General features: G+C 34.4%; 2 protein-coding genes across 3 annotated transcripts in view; one reads left to right on the top strand and one right to left on the bottom strand.

The window, feature by feature from the left end:
• Positions 1 to 3,464, top strand: part of ANGPT2 (angiopoietin 2) — a 46,334-nt gene extending 42,870 nt beyond the window's left edge. For both annotated transcript variants that reach the window (XM_026845198.1, XM_026845197.1), the window contains one exon: positions 1 to 3,464. In XM_026845198.1, the coding sequence (XP_026700999.1) occupies positions 1 to 161 (161 nt within the window). In that variant the 3' untranslated portion in view covers positions 162 to 3,464.
• Positions 1 to 20,862, bottom strand: part of MCPH1 (microcephalin 1) — a 131,470-nt gene that overhangs the window by 76,988 nt on the left and 33,620 nt on the right. Inside the window, 5 exon segments of the mRNA XM_026845199.1 lie at positions 4,470 to 4,547; positions 11,668 to 11,824; positions 12,878 to 12,886; positions 14,834 to 14,862; positions 19,823 to 19,829. Of these exon segments, the coding sequence (XP_026701000.1) occupies positions 4,470 to 4,547; positions 11,668 to 11,824; positions 12,878 to 12,886; positions 14,834 to 14,862; positions 19,823 to 19,829 (280 nt within the window).

Raw genomic sequence — 20,862 nt, 5'->3', positions numbered from 1 at the left:
GATGGTGGTTTGATGCATGTGGTCCTTCTAACCTCAATGGAATGTATTATCCATTACGACAGAACAACAACAAGTTCAACGGTATCAAGTGGTACTACTGGAAAGGCTCAGGATACTCTCTCAAAGCCACAACTATGATGATTCGACCAGCAGATTTCTAAATGCTTTTGCATTATGTGAATTATGTATTGTATAGTCTTCAAAGACTTCATTTGCTGAGCATATAAACACACATCTGCAACTTGTCTCATTTTCAAGCCCAGAAAACATGTGCTAGTGTTCTGAAGGGATCAGTTCAGTACAACTCCTGAATTACAGTAGCCTTGATCAGCTAAAGTTCGTATCGTTCAGCCACACACAAAGTCTAAAGCATCACCCTGATGTAACAGTGATTTGGCCAAATGACTGAATAAAAGAGCATCCAAGAAACTGTCAGACAACTTAAAGACTCTGTTTTACTGATCATTTATGTTATGTATGTGTTAGTAAATAACTGGAACTGTGAAAAATACCTAAAATAGTTTTAGAAATATGCATTTTGCCACTGAACTTTAAACATTACTCTAATATAAACCACTTAACTAGATCTAGAACTATTTATCTCTCTGTGTCATGTTTGCCTTTTATGTACATAAAGACTGTCCTGTAATTAGCTCAGTACTATAGTTCTTTCCCCCCATAGTCTCCTAAACAACTTCCTACACTTATTCAGGGATTTTTTCCTATAGTCTGTATTACTCTATTTAACAGAGGAAAAATAGCATTTAAGTACTTTGCATTTATTCTTGGGAAATATCGTGTACAAAAATCACCATTTCTTTCAGTTTGTACTTTTTACAGTCACTGTCTTTAAGTTACAAAAATCCCTGCAAATTACAATATAGTATGTATTTCTTTATATTTTTATGAAGATTGCACTTTTTTTTTTCCTTTCCTTGTCATCTACCTGTAAAATAACTGATCAATATTTTATAAAGCGAGACAACGGCATTAACACCAGATGTCCGGTTGTCTATGACAATCAGTTATCACCTGGTGCTGTAGTACACCTATACGTTTTGTAAAAATAACCTAACTGAAAAATTATATGCATGTTCTTTGATACAATTAAATTTATGCTCATGACTCAAGATACAAATTACTACATTTTAAAAATATGAGATAAAAAAAGCTGAAAGTTATCTAAGGTCATACTGCTGGGTTTTTTTCAGTAAGGTCGGGACTTCTCTGTAGGAATTCCCCATAGGCAGGCCCTCAGTGTTTGCCACAATGTGAATAATTTTTTTTTTTTCTTTTTAAAAATTTTATTACTATGTGCTTTAAAACTGTGTACTGTACACTGCAGTTCAGACTGAGAAGATATTTATTTGTAAATCACACAAAATAATTTTGTGATTTTTCCCCACATTAGGTTCTAATTCTCATGCTTTGTCTTTGCCCTAAAGTACTATTTTTGTAAACTTTTTATTTAATCAGATGACTGAATTGGTTACAAGTCAAAAACCCCAGACAACATTTCCAGAGGCTTACTTAACAAAAGGTATTGTATCTTAAAAACAGGAAATGATTTTGAGAAAGATGGAAGAAAACTCTTCATTTTATACTGACAGTCATTAAAGCTGCTGTCAGAGTACCCTACACTCACACCACCACCTTTATTCTTCACTGAAAACATGTCAGCATTACTAAATGGTAGCAGAGACAAAAAAATACTTCCTGATCCGATTTTAAATAAACCTAATGAATGTAAATTAACAGTCATCATCTGCGTAAAGTAAGTCAATGTATTTCAGATTACTGTTTAATATTTTATCGTTTCTTTTAGCAAACTTGTAAGGATATACATATCCCAAACTAAAAAAAAAACCCCAAACTTCACGAAATTGCTTTCATGAATTTCTAAGAGATGTCTTAAAAGCAAGTCTAGCAGATAGTCACAAAGCTAGTAAAAGAACTAGATGTACCAAGGACCACACGACATACCAAGAGAGGCTGAGAGCGCTGGCCTTTTTCAGCATGGAGAAGGGGAAGACACCTTACTGCTGTCTACAACTGCCTGCCTGAGGACACAGAGAAGACAGAGCCAGACCCTTCTTGGAGGTGCACTGCAGTGGGACAAGGGACAGGGAAAAGAGACAGCAAACACAAGTTGGAATTGGGGAAATCAGATTTTTGTTCATTTATTAATTTATTATTCATTCATACATTTATTACCGTGAGGGTGGACTGGACAAGTCCCTTGGAATAGAGTCTTGAACTAGACAACCTCCAGAGGTTCTCTGTAATCTAGAATATTTCATTATTCTGTGAAATCTAATAGAAAACCTGAGTCTAGATTACTGTATTTCCTGCTTCACTCATTTAACAAGACAACTAAAGAAAATATTCCTAATATTTGCGATAGTAAGCCTATCAAGCCCCATAATCTAAAACCAAGCAAACAAAAAGCATCTTAAAACACACGATGGAATCTAGCATAGGATGAATGCTCAACCTGGCAAAGAAAATAGTGCTGACTTCTGGTTGACATTAACCTTCATTATTTTAGTAAGAAAACACTATATGACAAGAATAATAAATATTGCATGGCTAGCGCTGATTTGCTGGAAAAAAAGTCTTTATAAATCTTAAGGCTTTTTGATGACTATTCTGGGAAAGTGATCGAAGATATTAATGTAGACACTGAATGGATCAATTTTTTAGGAAGACTAATTTTTTTGGAAAACAGAGTAGTTTATCAACACGCATGTAAAATTTTAGAGTGAATATGTTTTTAAATGACTTTATCTAAATGAGATTGCATGGCTTAAACTGCAAACATCAAAGTGAAGTGAGAGGAGGACATTTCAGAAGGAATGCAATAATAGGGAAAAGAAAGCTGCAAAACGTGCTTTGGACTTGGTACATACAATTAAAACATAACAGCAAGATAACCCCTCCTTTTAATTCCTTCCTGTAATCAAATAAACAGTATATAAAACTAGAATGCACTTTCTAAATACTTAGGAAGCAGAAAAGAAATAAGAAAAGAACAGCAATATAAACACCATTCATGCTCAAATAATAATCATTATTTTAAAAATATCTGTAATAGTAATAAACCAGAATAACTCAGGAAAGGAATGATTGCAAAGGTGATGGAAACATCACCTTGGACACTGACTTTGTTCCTCTGCTAGAGGAGCACACTGCAAACAGCAGCGATTCAGGGTCTCAGCACAACCATAACCTCCCTCAATTTTATCTTTTCACCATCTTTCAACCCTCCATATTTCTGCTTTAGGAATAAGAACTGTAAACAGAACCTCAAAAACAGCCCCAGCAGGAATCACTTCCAAAGAGTGCTATGGATGCCGTACTGATACCATACTTGGTTATTAAACAAGGTAGCCTGAGAAGAAACAGAAAACTCAAAAGAGCTTAATGTGAAGTATTCTTTTTTCATACAAATAGAGAAAAGGGGGGGAAAAACATTATTCTTACTTACGTTTCACATTAAACCATTCTTAAGGTATTTGCTGTATTAAAAAAAAAAAATCTGCTTTCTCCTTTTAGAAAAAATACTAATGGATGATTAATTTCTTTGGGCTTATTTCAGAATAACTGTTACCATTTCCCTACACTTTAAGAACATACAATTTATAATGATGAAATAGTCTTAATCTTGAACATGTAAATTTACATAAATTATAGATTTAGAAAGAATCTTAAAATGAGGTTCTTAACAGTTAATAAAACTATAGTAAAGTTCAAACCCCATTAAATGTTGCTTGAGAAATAAGTAGCAGATGATAATATATTCACCTAGCCACTATAATATAAGAGAAATTGTGAAACCTTTTTTGGCAAAACTATCAGTGTGATTGACTAGTAACCTGCTAGAATTCTTGTAAAACAAAAATAAAATTACTGTTTAATCAATTACAACAGATGGAGTGCAGATACACTTGGTTCTGTACAGACACACTATGACCCCACAGACACACTTTTGCAGTAGTTCACAATTCAGTATTTGAGAATGATAATTAAAAGCAGGAAAAATACTTCATTTTACCTACTTATTAGTTTTAGAAGTGCACAGTAATTTTCCATTGCCAAAGAAATTTCTGGACTGAAAATATTGAATCTATGACCTGAATACTTTTGTTATGCAATAATATGCCTCTCCAGTTTATAGACAAGCACAGATAAAATATACCATAAATAAATTAAAGGACTTTTATACTTCAATAAGAAGCTAGTTTATATCCAGCTGTTAAGTGGTGAAACAATTTTTTGTATTTTTTTATGCACACTTAAGTCTTTGCACACACTTCAAAAAGTAGTGAACAAAGGAGAAAAGAACCCCGTGCTTTAAAAAATTTTTTTTTTCTAGTAGGACTTCTTGTTCACAAAACCTATTTAGAGGGCCAATCATTTTCCAGATAAACAAAGTAAAGTTCACAAGCTTAAAGAGCCATTAAACTTACAGGAGCTGCAGGGAAGCTGGATGAAAGCTCATATGGTTCCTCTGAGATCCAATGGCCCAGTTCCAAAGACCACAGAACCTAAAATAAATTAAGCGGTAAGCAGAACTCATAATTTCTAAAATAGCAAATTCTTTGAATGTGTAATTACAAGTAACTGCAGTTGCAATGCTTAGTTTGATATTTCATTTACCCAAACCAAATGATTCACTGGAAAAGCAAGCGATCAGAAACATACAAATTTTAAAACCGAAAGAAGCCATTAAAATACCAAAGTCATATTTCTAGGCATAGCTACATTAAATTTTGAAACTTTGTGAGGATATTAGGTAAGTCAGCTTTTTGCATCATGATACATAAAATTAGAGCAGAGTAGAAAAGGGAAGTCATACTATATCAGTTCCATTTGTCTCGCTTCAGTTAATCACTGAACTTCATGAGGTTCCTGTTTGCCCATTTCTCCAGCCTGTCAAGGTCCCTCTGAATGGGAACATCCCTCTGGTGTATCAAACACTCCTCAGAGTTTTGTAACATCAATAAAATTGCTGAGGGTACACTCCTCCCCATCATCCAGATCATAAATGAAGATGTTAAACAATATCGGACTGACTGGGATTATGCAACTGTTGTATATAATCCACATTACCTATATAAATCAGCCCACAAAGAAAAGCTCAATTTCATTCTCTCCGGTATCCTCCTCTGTCAATGTCACATTCTAGAGAACTAAAAAGTGCAGAGTACTGACTGTCTGGAAAATAATGCTCATTTGTGCTCAACTGAGCTCTGAAACGCTGGATCAATATGATTTTTGGAGACTAGCAATCCTAACAGTACTTTCAGACCTCTGTTCCCATCAGGGCCATCACAAAATGGTTAACATTAAAAAACCTACTTGAAATGGTTGTATTTTCAATTTCTGAAATACATTTTTTTTTTTTAAAACTCTCCCATTTTTCCTGGGTTGATTTTCTAAACCATTCTTAAAAATAATTTATCATTATAAATTGCAGCTAGTAGACTATAATAATAAAAGCCTCACAAAGACTGTTCAGAGATTATCCCTTTCTTTATGGGAAAATGGAAAAAGACTCAAGTGCTTACCATGGCTCTGCCCTTGAATTGTAGAAAGGACATTTTCCTACTAAATTCTAGATAGTCTAAATTCTGAAGCCTATTCTGATGGAAGGGTTTATTTTTCTCATTGGCTTCATCGATGTGACCTGAGCCATAAAACTTCTCATATAGGCAAAAGACCAGTAATTTCTTTGCCATGTTTGTCCACTGTCACACAATTCACCAACTTTCCCCTTTTACAGATATTTGGCTTTGCAACATCCTTCCTGTAGTAGCAGCTGCCATTTGGCACGCTTAAATATTAGTTGAAAAAAAGCATTGTTACCCACTAGTGAGAGACAGCACAATTAATACTTGCAACCTTAAAAACCACAGCAACCCCCTCAATACACTACTGCTCCTACAGCTGCAGCTAGTGTTAAGGGAACAAGACATGTACCTATACCTCCTAAATGGGATATATGGAATTTATTAGAAAGTAAATCCCTGTGTTTAGGATAATTCCAACTCTGGCAGCAGTCACAGTTTTCCTAAACAGTTCTCTAGCCATTTCAAATAGATGAAGTCTGTTTCTTACTGTTAGCACAGCCATGCACCATTAAACTGTTGCCATTATTCACCTTAGAACAAGTTGAATTTCATCAGTGCATGAAATTGTTCCCATGTTTGATTCACAATTAACTGAAATATTCTGTATTTTTTTATTGTTTTGGAAGACGCCATACAAATCCATGTATTGTTAGTTTTAATTTAAATTATAAAACTTTACCTCATAAAATTTGGGAAGCAGTGCTATGAGATGTTCCCCTTAGACAAAAATTGGCATAATAGATACCAAGCATGATAAAGTTACATTACAGCTCACTAAACAAGATTCAAAGCTGAACACACTGATTATAAAGTAGTAATGTAAATCTTATTAAATGACCTAACTGTATACAGGAAAATAACTTTCTGTAAAGGGCTCTTTTGCCCCAAATCTGTTGCTACAAAAAATCAAATTGCAAATTAAATCTAGAAAGTAATTTTGATATCAAAACCAAGTTCTATAGTCTTTAGTCCAAAGTAGTTTATGCTTGACAACTTTCGGGGGAACCAGCAACCTCTAATATGAACTGCTACAAAAGCTGATGGTTTGTGTGATGTGGCAAGTGATATTTTTCTCGTGAGGGGAGGTGTCCAATTTTGCAGGCTATTGGATCTGAACAGTGATTTTTTGTTGATAATGAAAACCAGCACATCTTCAAACCTATTGTTGAACTTTATTACAAAAATCCAAAGAATATTATGTTTACTTTCAGAGAAGGCACAACCAAATATTTGAAAATGCAACAGCTGTACAGAAAGAGAAAATAATTTTATAGTCATTATATCATGCCAAACCTAAAAATAAGACTTAAGCACATTAATAAATCAATGACCTTTAAAAAATATTCAAAACCTTAAAAGTATTGCTGTATTTAGCCAAGAAAAGTATAGTAACTGCTTAAAAACATAAAGATTGCAATTTAGGAATTTAAGTTATAAATTTTAAGGTAGTACATGTGTATATTTTTTACAATTTACAATAAGAATATTGAGATCTGTTAGCTTTATCCTTATATCTGTATATATTTACTGCAAATAATAGAAACTTGTTAATCCAAGTCATTTATCTCTTAATCACAGTATAAATCAACTTTAACTGAACCAAGAAAATTGTAACTCCTAATAACAATTCCTGGAGACGTGCTGCATGAAAATAATTTCTTTGTAAATAATCTTGAGCAGGAACAGATGTACCATCCTGTATGTGTACATCATGTCCTTACAGGACCAAAATGATGTTTGTACCACAAGTAACTGGCAAACAACCCAAACAGATTAAAACACAAACCCAAAAGATTAATTATGATTAAGTAATCCCATTTCATTTTCCAGGCCAATTTTACAGTAACAACTTCTATTAATCCTTGCAGTATTTACAGAATTTTGTTTAGAAATAAATTTTGTTTATCTTAACAAAAGATGGATTAATGCCTGTCTATCATGGTTCTGGAATTGAGTACAAAGACATCATATCTACATTCCTAGATAAAAAGAAAATTAGATACAGAGTTCATGAACAGGTCCTGCAGTAAATAATTAGGTCACCACTCACTAAAACATTCAGTTTTCATGAACACAAAGGCAAGAGCTCTCCATTCTAAGTCACTGAAAGTTTGCTTCTGACTGGCAGAGACAAATTTCAACCAGTATCATAAGCAACCCTGAAAAAATGCTTGAAATTAATGTAGGACAAAATCAAGTTATGATTTGCAATATTATTCTTGAGTAAACTAATTTTTCTTGTTAAGTTAGTAATATCTTCATATTCAACAATTTCTCAGAATGTGGAAAAGGACTAAGAAAAGCTGAAATACATAACTGTTTATATAGAGAACAAAGAGTATCTAGAACTTTTCAAATGTGCAGTTACAGAAGATTGAGCTTGAAATATAATGATAAAGTAGTACAGTATAGATCAAGCATGAATGCTGGATATAGGAGTATCAGAAATTAGGAAAATACAGCTGATAACACCGAGATACTAAGAATATATCATATTCTAGTAGAATGCCATCTGATTCTAGCAGAATGCCATTGACTCAAGAAAGTAAGAAACAGGGATGGAAGAGGAGAGTGGAAAAAGCATAGTTTTTATGTGGACTTCTTAATAACCTTAAAGAATGTTTTCCTTGGCCTTAGACTCTAGAATTAAGTTGATCAACCTTCTGTTACTTTGTCCTCAAGTATGGACCATTTTATCTAATTCAGTACCAGGCAACCTGTATGGCACTGAGCTCCAACAAGCATCCTCTAGGTTATGCAGCTATAAGGTAAGCCCCTTGGTGCACAGTTTTCCTTTGCATATTCATATCAGCTATGTTCACACTATACAGGAAAATTTACGTCAAACATTAAGTTCTCAAGGGTCTGAAAACACACTGTTTGACTAGTCAGTATTTAAGGCCCCTTACCTGCCAGCACACTGAATGATAATAGGGTATTTGTACTTGAATAACTCATCTTGAAATAGGTAAATGGAGTGCTATGAAGACTAAATGTCTAATGGTAAAGCTGATATTTCTCTAACGTTCATCTTTAAAAGATCATTTTAAGTTTTTCTCAGAAGAAGAAATTATCTCTCCATGTTACAAGTCAAGAGGCAGAGGTAAATAATATTTCAGCTCCTAGAACATTGAGAAACATTTTCCAAAAGACAACCATCACAGTATAAAATACCTTGTTTAAAAGGTACTATTGATTTCTCCTGACCTATTTTAATTGAAGCATTTTATCAATGAAAGTACTTATACTTGGACTGACTACAGTATAGAAAAGCATTTAAAGGATTCAGTATTGTAGCATTAATAAGAGGAAAAGGTTATTTTGGTTAAATGAAATTCTCCTGACTAATTTTCTACAGAATTCCTCATGATTGTTAAGTAAAGCTTCAGCTTTCTTTTCTCCAGTTAAAGTATTCAGTTAATGAATTTGGGTAAAAAGATGGCATAATTATGCCAGTGACACAATTACAAGTAAGACAATAATGCTCTAACATGAAAAAATGCATAGATTTAATCAGATTAAGAAATATTTTTTTTAAAAAAGTTCAAGGCAGTATTTTCTTTCAGTAAAATAAATGACTTAATTACTTGTGGGATTAAACATTTATGGACAAAGTTGTACCCAGCCTCAGTGAAAGATTTAAGCACAGTTCTAAAAAAATTTTAAATAGCAATATTCACAGATAAGCAGATACTCTAAGATTGAACAAACGTGATTTGGAGAACTGAATTCTGAAGTTTTTCTCTAATTCCTTCTCATGCAGCTCTCACAGTAACTTTAAAACTTTTGTCTAAATAGCAGTTCAGTAAAATGAGTGAAGACAGCTTCAGCACTTCATCCAATAATATTTACAGGAACAAAATAATCCTTGGAACAATTCCATTTAACATATTGGTATTATATGAGGGATATAGATGATCCTGTGATGAGTCTAAATGGTAGACCGTAAAACAGCAGAAGAAAATTTGGCATTGCTACTACTCACTACTGATCTATGAAGAGGATGTGTTGATGTTTTCAGCATGTGTTGGTTCACAGAAGTGCAGTGCATAAAATATGTAATGAAAGATTCCAGGGCAGCAATTGCCAGAATACTGATTATCCAAATACTGTTGTATACTACGTACAAAGATAGGAAAGTATTTTACTGCATTTTTGTAGACTTATCTACACCTTTAGTAGTTATTTGCAGCTTTTTCTCAAGGAAATACAGCTTTCATGTTGGACCACCCTGTTATCAGAAAGTAACATAGCAAATATGTTGTTACTTGTTTAAAACTCCATACTAAGCTAATGGGACAGACGTTTCAATGTATATTATTCATAGATGCACAGAATCATGTAATAGCTGAGGCTGGAATGGACCTGTGGAGATTGTCTTGTTCAAACCCTTTGCTCAGATGTGTTCCTCTTCATACATCCAAGGATGCTACCGTCCTTTTTTTCCACAAAGGCACATTATTGGATTGTTAAGGTGACCAGAGATGCAAACCCCTTTATTCCAATCACCAAGAACTTCTGAAAACCTCAAAGTATGTCATAACAGCTTCTTCAGATAGCTACATGTATATCATGTAGGACAAGTTTCACATTGGTAAGTCCTAGACATCTTGAAAACAAAAAGGCACAGGAGTTTATTTTCTTTTCAGCCCAACAGCTAGATTTTAAAGTATCTATAAGAAAAAGGAAGCTAAGGAATTTAAAGTTATTCTGCAAACATTTTCTGTATAAGATGAAGAGCTATTTCCATATAAATTCCAACAGCTATGTTTTATAGCTCTGGAAACATAAGGAAAGTTAAGAACCCGTCATCTGCAATGTCAGATTGAATGGTTAGTCTTCATTCTAACAGTGAGCAACTGAGGTGGTTTAACTCTGGGCTGACAGGTAAGGTCCCCACCTAGCCACTGTTCAGTCCCCACCTCAGCGCGATGGGGAAGAGAATTGGATGGGCAAAAGCAAGAAAACAACCACCTTGTGGGTTAAGATGACGACAATAAGTGAAGGGGGAAAAAGTTTAAAAAACTTTTGTAGAAATAATCATTACCACCAGCAGACCAATGCTCAGCCAGTCTACAAGAAATGGCTGCTTTGGGAAAAATCTCTTACCCAGTTTTATATCTGAGAGTGATGTCATATGGTGTGAAAAAATTTCTTTGATCAGCTGGGGTCAGCTGTCTCAGCTCCTTGTGTATCCCCAGCCTACTCACTGGCAGGGCAGTGTGAGAAAGATTACACATTGACGCTGTGTAAGCACTGCTCTGCAACAACGGAAACGCTGGTGTGTTACCAACACTGTTTTGGTCACCAGTCTAAAACACAGCACCATACAGCCTGCAATGAAGAAAATTAACTCCATACCACACAGACCCAGCACAGCAAGTCATGATTATCTTGTCTTTATGGTAACAGTCTGGTAACTGTACATGATAGTCTACAAGAAATTTTGAGGACATATAGTGGTTATTTGATCTGTATGCTTCGCAACTTTCTGTAAATTACAAAGTCTCCAAACTACTTAACTACAAATAGCTCTCCTTAATTTGTTTCCTATTTTACAGTTTTTCCACTATGCAGCAAAACATCTAATAATTCCCCTTCGTATTTACCAATGCTGAACACATGTTTCAGAAAACAACAGAAATTTATTAAATCAGGACATAAAAAATTCAGACTGAATAACGTGACTTAGCTAATTTTGAGCAGAAATGGTTTGTTTATCCTTTAATCTGTCTAAAAATAATGCATGTGACATGAGTTTCTCATCTATGAGATAAGACTTCAAGCATTTCTAAAATACAAACTGTGGTACAATACAGGAATACCTAGGTTAGATAAGCAGACTGTAAGTCATGATAACAGAGCTTTACAGAGACAAATTTCCTCTAATTGAACTAACTCTAGGTAAGCCTGAATATCTGAACATTGCATCATAGTAAATAGCATGGACACAAACACGGTTATATGGTTGATATTTCAGCTATACAAAATAAGTTTAATTTATTTTTTAGCAAAATTAAAAAATAGTTCTTACCCACTCATAAGAAACAATTCAACACCCACGAGCAATTCCCAGCACAACATTCAAGGTACGACGAGTACCTGTAACTACATGACTTGTTGTTTCGCATATATCATCTGAGAAAAAGTCTCCAAGTTTATTCACCACCTGAATTACTGTATTTTGCTTCCTAAAAAGGAAAAAAAAACCTACAATGTTGAATGGATATGCAGAATTATAAAAGCATATACACACAACACAAACTCACCTTATTTCTTTCCTCATTAATAATTTATTACCCTTTTCTCACTGAGCCTCTACCCATTTGCTAGCAGTAAATTCATTAGCCTTCTCACTGAGTCTGAACACAGCTTTTTCTGTCATCACACAACCATATCTACTTGCACATCAAAGCTCTTTTCTCCCCCACATCTATCTTGTCTGTTTAAATAGAAGCTTTTGAGTCAGGAATTAGCTAACATGTTGTTTGTGTACAATGCCTAGTACAACAGAGCCTCATTCTTGGTTGCTTTTGTAGTACTATCAAAAACGTATTACCAGAAAATGTAAACATTTAGACACAGAACTCTTGAAAGATTTTTACTAGGAAACATCAGATTTTCAGCATCTGAATAAAATGCTGTGTCTAAATTTAGATAAAATCCTAAAGTTCTGGCTTGCTCTCTATACATCTGAGCCAGTGTTTCAGGTAAAAATTCACTTATCCTTAAATACAATTATAATTAAATATATGAAATTTAATATAAAATCCAGAATGGCCTCCTATAACTAGAAATCTAATTTGAGTTCTCTACATAGCTACGCTGAAGCACATAAATATAGCATCATAAAAACAGTGAGATCTTGATATCAGTAGAGAAAAGCTGCTGCATGAGAACAATTTGCTGTTCTTATTAACAATTGTTTTTAGAAATCATTATCATAAATGATCATTAATGATCTTTAAATTAAAGCCCAGTTCCAGTATCCTCCCTGCTCCCCCTGGCTGACTTTAAAATGTCCATGGCATGCTACACAAGATAAAACAAAGACAACCTTGAACACAGTCACATCTATCACAGGGGTGATCCTCTCAGTTAAAACATTTAAGTTAATCACTGACATAATGACACTCAGAACATCTCCAGAAGCCTCTGGGGTTACTTCATTCTCACTACATTTCACTCCCAAGAATATAACTCAGTTAAAGCTTCCAAAATACCCCAGCTAAAACAAACATTACTTGGAGGAACTCTAACAAAACTGCAAAAACTTTTTCACAGAGAACGCAGCAATCTATTTTTAAAGAAGTTTCAAATACATGAATAGTTAAAACAGTGTAGCAAATTAACTTCACAATTAAAAGGTGATATTGTATGCAGAGGCATTTAAAAAAAAATAAAATCAAACCACTGACCCTCACTCCAATGTGAATTCTGGCCTTGGCTACAAGGCTTTTAATGTTACTAGAATATTTACTATTCCCTTTTGATTTTATGAGTTTTACCATGACATAGGCTACAAGTGAATGCTTTTGCAACATTGCAACCCATAGGGCATGGCCCTGCCTAGCCTGTATGCTCAGGGGATGCACTTCCATGCTCTACCTGAACCTTGTCTTAGTTCTTTCTGCACAAAATTCCTTACAATGAGAGGAAAAAGTCCTGTTGTACAAGAATCGACTTTAAGATATCTTGTAAATTACAGTGAAAACTCACCAGTTTATACTTCAGTCAGATGGAAAACCCAACAGATGCAAGTTTACAACAAAATTTCACTGATTCACAAAACCAGGTAGATGCTGGCTGTTAATCAGTAAGTAGCATTCAAAACCCAATGCCATGAAACAACTGAACTCATGATCTTTAGAATTTAAATTCTAATGAACCACTTCTAAGGCTGTAGCTACTGTGTAGTAAAATTGGCTTTTGGCCATTGGGTTGTACTTTGTAGGACTATTTTCTGTTCTTTAGTTCTTTCAGATGCAGAACCTTTACCTTCACCCATTTACAGATTGTTAAAGGCATATAAATGTAGACAGCCAAAAGCACGATCTTGATGTAGAAGTTCTGAAGAGCAATTATTATGGCCAGACATTTTTAATTAAATATTAATTGGCTAGTGGGAAAAATTAACATACAAGCAACATAAAAGAAATAATGTATTAATAACCTCTTTCAACAAGAGAACTTTTTCCCCAGCTCTACCAGGTTTGGATGTCTTTTAGGCAGATCATAGCCTCTGTTTTCCACTACTTCTATCTGCACTGTAGCTATTATCTTTACCTCCCCCACAGTGATCCTGTATTTCATGACTTGCAAAGTGCATTTTATAGTGTTACTAACATCCAGTCACATTAAAGACAAGAAAAGTATTAATTCCTTTTTATGTTTCAGACATATATTAGTATACTTGTTAATAGCTATTGACAACCATTCACAAAGAACTTCTAGAAGGATAGACACTAAGTGCTGTTTCTGAGTACTTTTATCTATGTAACTGTCAAGATTTAATTACTTCAAACCTTAAACAGATTTGTGGGTAGTAGAAATATCCTGAGTTTTCAAAAAGAATTAAAAAAAACCTGTAAGCAAATGTAGTATAAAATATGAAACTGTGTTTTTGTTGGATGTTCTTTATGCTGTAAGACTTTTAAGAGAATGATAAGAGCATGCCAGAAAATGATTAACTCTTCCCCAAAACACACAGTGGCAGCTGCTTCTAATGTTTTGAAACTAAGTGGCTAAAAAGCCTACAACTGATATTTCTTCAGCAACTATTTATGACAAAAAACATTTTGAACTGATGTGTCAGATTATGACTTTAAAAATAGAAATAATGCAAATGTATGGGGAAAAAAGCTAAGTCTTGGGCTGAAAGTCTGAACCGTTTACTACATAAAATTCCTTTTTACACTTTCTTCAGAAAAATTCAAAACTTGCTTAAGATTTGTTTCATTGATCTGAAGACCTGTTGAGCTCACCTATGGCACTACTTCAGTTTGCACCATAGCAACACAAACATACACACACACACTACAGATAGCAATGACACATACACGTATGTACGTGTTTCTAGCTATAGTAAAGAATGAAGTGTTTTACCATACAGCTGAAAGACAAATTTAATTTTGTATAGGCATAAGAAGATTATCAGCATTCAACAGTGTGCTAACTAAATAGTCAAAAATTTAATAGACATACTTGTCATAACCAGTGTCCTTGTTGACTAGAGATGTGAAAGAGACAACAAAATATCAAAAATCTGAAGAGTTTTCCCCTTTGAAAAAAACCCTTAAATTAGAAACTGTTCTATTATAAGGACTTAACTACTTCATAATTACAGTACTGCCTGGGGAAGAGGCTGTACTAATTAACACATATACTAGAAATATTAAACTTTGAGTACAAGGAAGAAAGGAAACCCCTTCATCACATCTGGTATCAAAGCATACAATATAGCAGAAAACAGGAACATAAATTTTCATTAGTAAAAACAAAAAGTAAATGACTTCCAGTCTGGGATGCCACAGAAAAAAGGATAGTATTTGTGTTCTGCCTTTTCCTTTTGATCAGGTGGAAAGGAAAAGGCAGCTTACCTTCAACAAAGAAAACCTGTAATTTAAAATTATTCCAGTTTCTTCCAAAAGAAAGGCATAAACTGGCTGAGTGATGCATAAACAAGAGTATATTTATTGTAAAGTATAAGTTTAATAATTTTATTTTGATAGTGTAGCCTTTTGTTTGTTTTTGTCTTTTTTGGGGGCATAACTTCAGTACTTTAAGTCCAGGTTTTTAAGTAAACATTCTTTTCTTGTAAATAAAAGTTGTTCGAGTAATATAATACACAAGGTATGCTCAAAGAGTGCAGCAATCCTTAAACCAGCAATTCTAAGATACCATAAAAAGCACCCCTACCTTCCCCTGCAAAATCCCCCTATAGCTTATGTGCAAAGTAGGAGTGTTTGCCCCATGAAGACTTTAAATAACCCTTTTAAGAATTAGTATTATAGAAGTCAGAAGAGGAAGAAGTATCCTTTGATCATCAGCAATGACCATGAAAGCTTCCAGCATACACAAAAGATAGCACAGGACATGAATTTTAGCAGTATCAGAGAAATACAGAAGTGAACATAATGGTCATCAAAAATACATGTGACGAGGTTTTGAAAATCTTAGCTAGAATTACTTGTAGCTACATAGACATGCACAAGTACATACACATAAGCATTTTAGTTTTGTAGAAAAAGTAGATCACCTGACTTTTATACAATTATTTTAAACAATTATTCCTAATTTTCAAAATCAATATATGAATTTAAAATTATTTCTCTAGATAACTAGTGCTCCATAAGAAATAATCATTCCCATTTCTTGCCTCTGCCACTCCCCCACCCCCACCCCTTCCGATATTACCACAACCACAAGCGGTAAGCTCCCAAAGTCTCTGCTAAAATTAATTTTCCTTTTAGTAATGTACTGAGCTGAGACCACAAAAATATTTTGAATTGGATTACAGCTGGTAGCACAGGCCAAAAAAGACTTGAGGACAACTCATTTTACCCAGTAATGAATCACAGAACAGAAGAGATATACTCTGATGTAACTCCATCCGTCCTATTTTATCAGTACAGAGCTGTTCTCCATTAAGTGTTCAAGCAATTTGTCACATTTAAGAATGGAGTTTCTTGGAATTATCTCTGTAGACTACAGACTAGACTAATAGTGTGCACCATGACTGTTCATTAATATAAACAATCTTTGTCTAAAACACAATTTCGACACCACTGACAAGCCAGATATTAAAGATAACATAAGCAGTAGTCTTTTTAACATAGACATGGTAATTTCATTTTGTGGTTGGGTAAATTTGAAACACATAATACTCAGATACTATTTAAGTCTTCAGAAGCAACATGTAGCGTATACAATAAATTTTTAAATTCATGACAAACATGCACTCAGACAACGTTACCTAACCTATACAATATTTCAGAACTGATATTTTATACAGTGATAAAATGCAAAACCAATCCGTAATAGAATGGAAAAACACTTCAAATGAGGAAAGGATGACACATTTATATTGAAATATTTATTTGAGAGAAATTCTATGCAGGACTTTTGGAAATGTAAATTTCCAAATTTTAACTGGTTGCCTGCAATTCTTACTGACGATGCCTTAGCCTACTGCTAGCCTGGCAACTGAGGAGAATATGCACTTACCTGTAATCAAAATTTGTTGTATTCTTAGCCAAAAGACTTTGTACTGCATTACTTTCAACTCCAAAAAAACAGTCACATTTAATTGCTCTTGGAAGTTCCAAGAACTTCACAGTTACAGTTCTATATTTGACACTTAAATCACAAAGAGTTTGAGCAAAAATAACAACAATGCAATTATATATACATATATTAAAAAAAATATATATAATAACATTAATATAATCAGTATTAAATAATAGAACCTCAAAATTGTGAGTATATACACTCAAAAAGACATCTAGTAAGACATTGAGTAAGGGTTCTCATGGCAGGAGGCAATATTAGGCACTCTACTGAGCAGAGGAGTACAGGTAGGGTCAGGTGATTGAAATCTGACATGGGACCACACTATACAATTGTGAAGACATAGCTCATGTTGTCTTAATACATGTTGTTGGATTTGCATAAACTCCTGAACATTAAAGGATCCTGGGATGTTACAGCCTAGGAAGGCATCAGACATGGCTTAAAAGCAAGCTTTTACTTTTCTCTATCCAGTCTTTCTGGGCTGAAAACTCATCTATGTCAAATATGTATGCTTTTGCATGGTCATGATGTTCTCCTTCAGTATCTCAAGCCAAACCTCACTGCCATCAGAATGAATCTCTTTGGGTAAAAGTCTGGAGTTAAATCCACACAAAAGAATTACACTAGGTTCTTGAGGCCCTTGTATACTACTAGCTCCAAAGTCAGATCCTGATGTGCCTGTTCAGAACGTGCAGAATAATACCCATCCTTACAATTTTTTATAAACGAAATTTCATCAAAGTACTACTAATCAGGCCATCACTTTTGCCAAAGTTGGGTTAAAAAACCCCATTACTATAAACCAAGGCCAGAGCAGCTCGAGATCCTGCAGCTGGCTTGTTTAGCTTCAGAGCAAAAATGTTTGTTAACAGTTCCTTAACACCTTGAGTGAAAATACTGGATCCACACAAATTAGGAAACCTGCAGCGTGCCCTGACATTACCCTGCAGTAAGCTTTTGAATTTTATCTTCTGTGCTACAAAACGTAGCATACAAGATGGAACACTGAGTATTCTGGGCAAATGTCAGTGTACCTCAAAGTGATTCAAAGACTCAAGAACGCAGAGATGCATACAAAAGGTAGAAATTCAAATAAATTTAATTTCTTAAACTATTATTTAATCTTAATTCAGAACTGTATATTTTTGCAAGTTAGAGTTCATTTCCTAAACAGACAACATTTTGTTTTATTGCTTCAGTAAGACAAGCAGTCCTCTTTAATTACAGTTACCAAGGAGAAAACTTAGCCAAACTATGTTTTAATTTTCAGTTGTACATATTTCAAGTTAATTGCTTCCTTCACTTGCTATGCAGTTTTTCTTCTATGCTCTTTGTGTCTGTTTTATTTTACATGTTGCTTTTATTGAAAAAATTCTTGAGTTAGCTTTTTTTTTTTTTTTCCCTGAGCAGCAAAAAGACATCTGGTGAGCATCGTTATGAGTTCTAATGTAAATTTTTAGTAAGATTATTATTAATAAAACACTGGAAAAGGTGGTATTAACTGGCCTTTTTATTTATCATTAACATCTGAATCTTGAAGAGCTGTGTATCTGTACTCTAAATCAGAACATGCTTCTTTTTGAATTATTTTTTAGGTCTGGAATACAGGTTGTATCATAAACTACAGCTTCAGCTTTCCTTTATGTATTTCTTAGGAGCACAGTTGCATTAAGTATTTCTTTACAGTATGCTAACAAGATTTTAATGAGTCATCTGAAATATAAAACATGCCTTTCAGTAGCTCAAATGAAACAGTATTTGTACACCTTCCCAGTACTTAAAATACGATGTGATACTTCCTGTATGTTAACTGACCTGTACCACAAAAGAGGCATCCAACCTCAAAACGTATTCTTTCTTTCGTCTAAGTCTGAGCAGGTGTTTCTTGGAGCTGAAGGACAGTAAGAGAATAGTCCTGTTTTGTACACCCTGCTTTTCAAGAAAGTGAACTCAAATTTTGTGTCCCTGAGAATATCATGAGTTGTTTTTTGTAAGTGACAAATGAATTGAAATGTGACCATAAAATATGTTTTTCCAGGCCAGTTCTCAAGAATAAAGTGCATTCATGCTAAGAACTGACTTGATAGAAATACTTTTACATTTGTGACTCGTTAAATTCCTGCCTGAGTACACTAGATCTTATTTTGTCTTTGGGTCAAGAACCCAGGCCTCAGATATTTTTCAAGAAAGGATTTCAATCAATAAATACCACTTTTGAATTCTGTATTACTTAGTCCAAATTCTCCTCTTATGCCTTAAAGCTGACTGAAGTTCTGAAAAAATAAAGAATTAAGATTCAGTGTACTCTCAAACTCAGACATATGTTGTGATGGAGTAAAATAAGACCTTCACCTTCAGTACTCATTACTTACCTGATGTGGTTTGGCCAATATACCAGGGATAAAGGACTTCTGGGGGAATGGGAAGGTGGCAGGGGAAAGTAATGCATGCATATATGTGCAAATAAAGCATAAGGGAGAGCACAAGATTATTATGCCACCTGTTTTGTATTCTTCCAATCCCTTTTTTCTCTGGCTTCTGCAAGTCCATCAGATGGTTCTGAAATTGGTTCAGAACTCATATCTCACTTTTAATCTTCACAGCTGTATTTCAGAAGTAACAATCTTCAGTCCTACTAGTACATGAGCTGAAAAACAGAGCCATGTGTAGCATGAGAATATTCAAGAGTCAGGTTAATTGCACTCTGCTTTTATCTAGAAAGGTTGTAAATGAGGATTCAAAATTTTAAGGCTGTTTTTAGAAACAATCTATAAATTGTTCTACATTAATTTATTCTATTCAAGTAATGTGGCTCATAGCTGAAAATAATTGGTAATTGTAATGAATGATTACTATTCAGTAGTTTTAAACTGCAATTATTCAAAGCTGTTACTTACTTTCTGGCTGGCCTTTCTTCTTTTATCAGTCCTTTGATACTGATACTTTTCCAGTTTCCTCTGGCTGCAAACTCGGTTTCGACTGTAATTTCCTGACCAAATATAGTACCCCTGCTTTGGTCCTAGAAGGATGTGAAAAATGCACCCATCTTATCTAAATCAATACTACTATGGGGAAAGATGAAAAAACAAAGTAGGCTGTAAGAAGAAAGAAAAATAAGATTACATGACAGGTGCTTGAACATCAGCTTTCCTTCACTGCCAAAGATGAGAAAAAATGAGAAATCTTGTAACCACAGACACAGAAATCCCCAGAACTTCTGTTGGCAAGATTAAGGATGATGAATAGCTTCAGATTTTTCAGACTAATAATGTCACAGTTTACAACTTTCCGTCAGTTTTCCACATGCAACCACAATAGCTAAGAACTACAGTAAAAAAAAAAAAGTCAACCTAGGGGGATACAAAACTCTGTAACAAGGGACAGCTTTCACAACGTCTGGCTGTGATCATTAGCAAAACTAGAGACTGATTTTTTCTGGTAGGACATACAAAGATTAAGGGGAGAGGAGATGCTCCTTCTCACCCCTTTGACTGCAATCAAAAATATTTGAGTCAATCAATATGACATGAAAAAAAAGCCAACAAACATGATTATCATTTCTGTGAGCACAGGCAGCAGAGGTTGCCATTCTGATGGGAAGCCCAAGCCTTTCCAACAGGTACAAACTAGGTGTTGGCTTCCCAGTCAGTATCACTCAGGAAGGGAAGCAGCCCAGTTCTCAACTGCCTTTTACTAGGAAAGCTTTACCTCTAGACCATACAATGTGAAACCTGAGGAGACACAGATGGAGAGACTGTCAATGTAACAGAAGTGACTCTCAAGAACTGGTATGCTAAGGGCAGGAGAAAGCTACTTTATAGTTTAGATTCTAATAATAAATGAAAGCTCGGGTGAAGGAAAAACACTCCCTCACCCCAAAGAAGTCAGAAGACAGGAGAAAGAGGGACAAGGGCGATCATGGGGCAACACTGTGTTA

Source organism: Athene cunicularia (assembly GCF_003259725.1).
Source record: "Athene cunicularia isolate RWA chromosome 3 unlocalized genomic scaffold, athCun1 chr3_part1, whole genome shotgun sequence".
Classification (NCBI taxonomy): domain Eukaryota; kingdom Metazoa; phylum Chordata; class Aves; order Strigiformes; family Strigidae; genus Athene; species Athene cunicularia.
The sequence above is the reverse complement of the archived record's forward strand: the minus strand, read 5'-3'. Positions and strand labels throughout refer to the sequence as shown.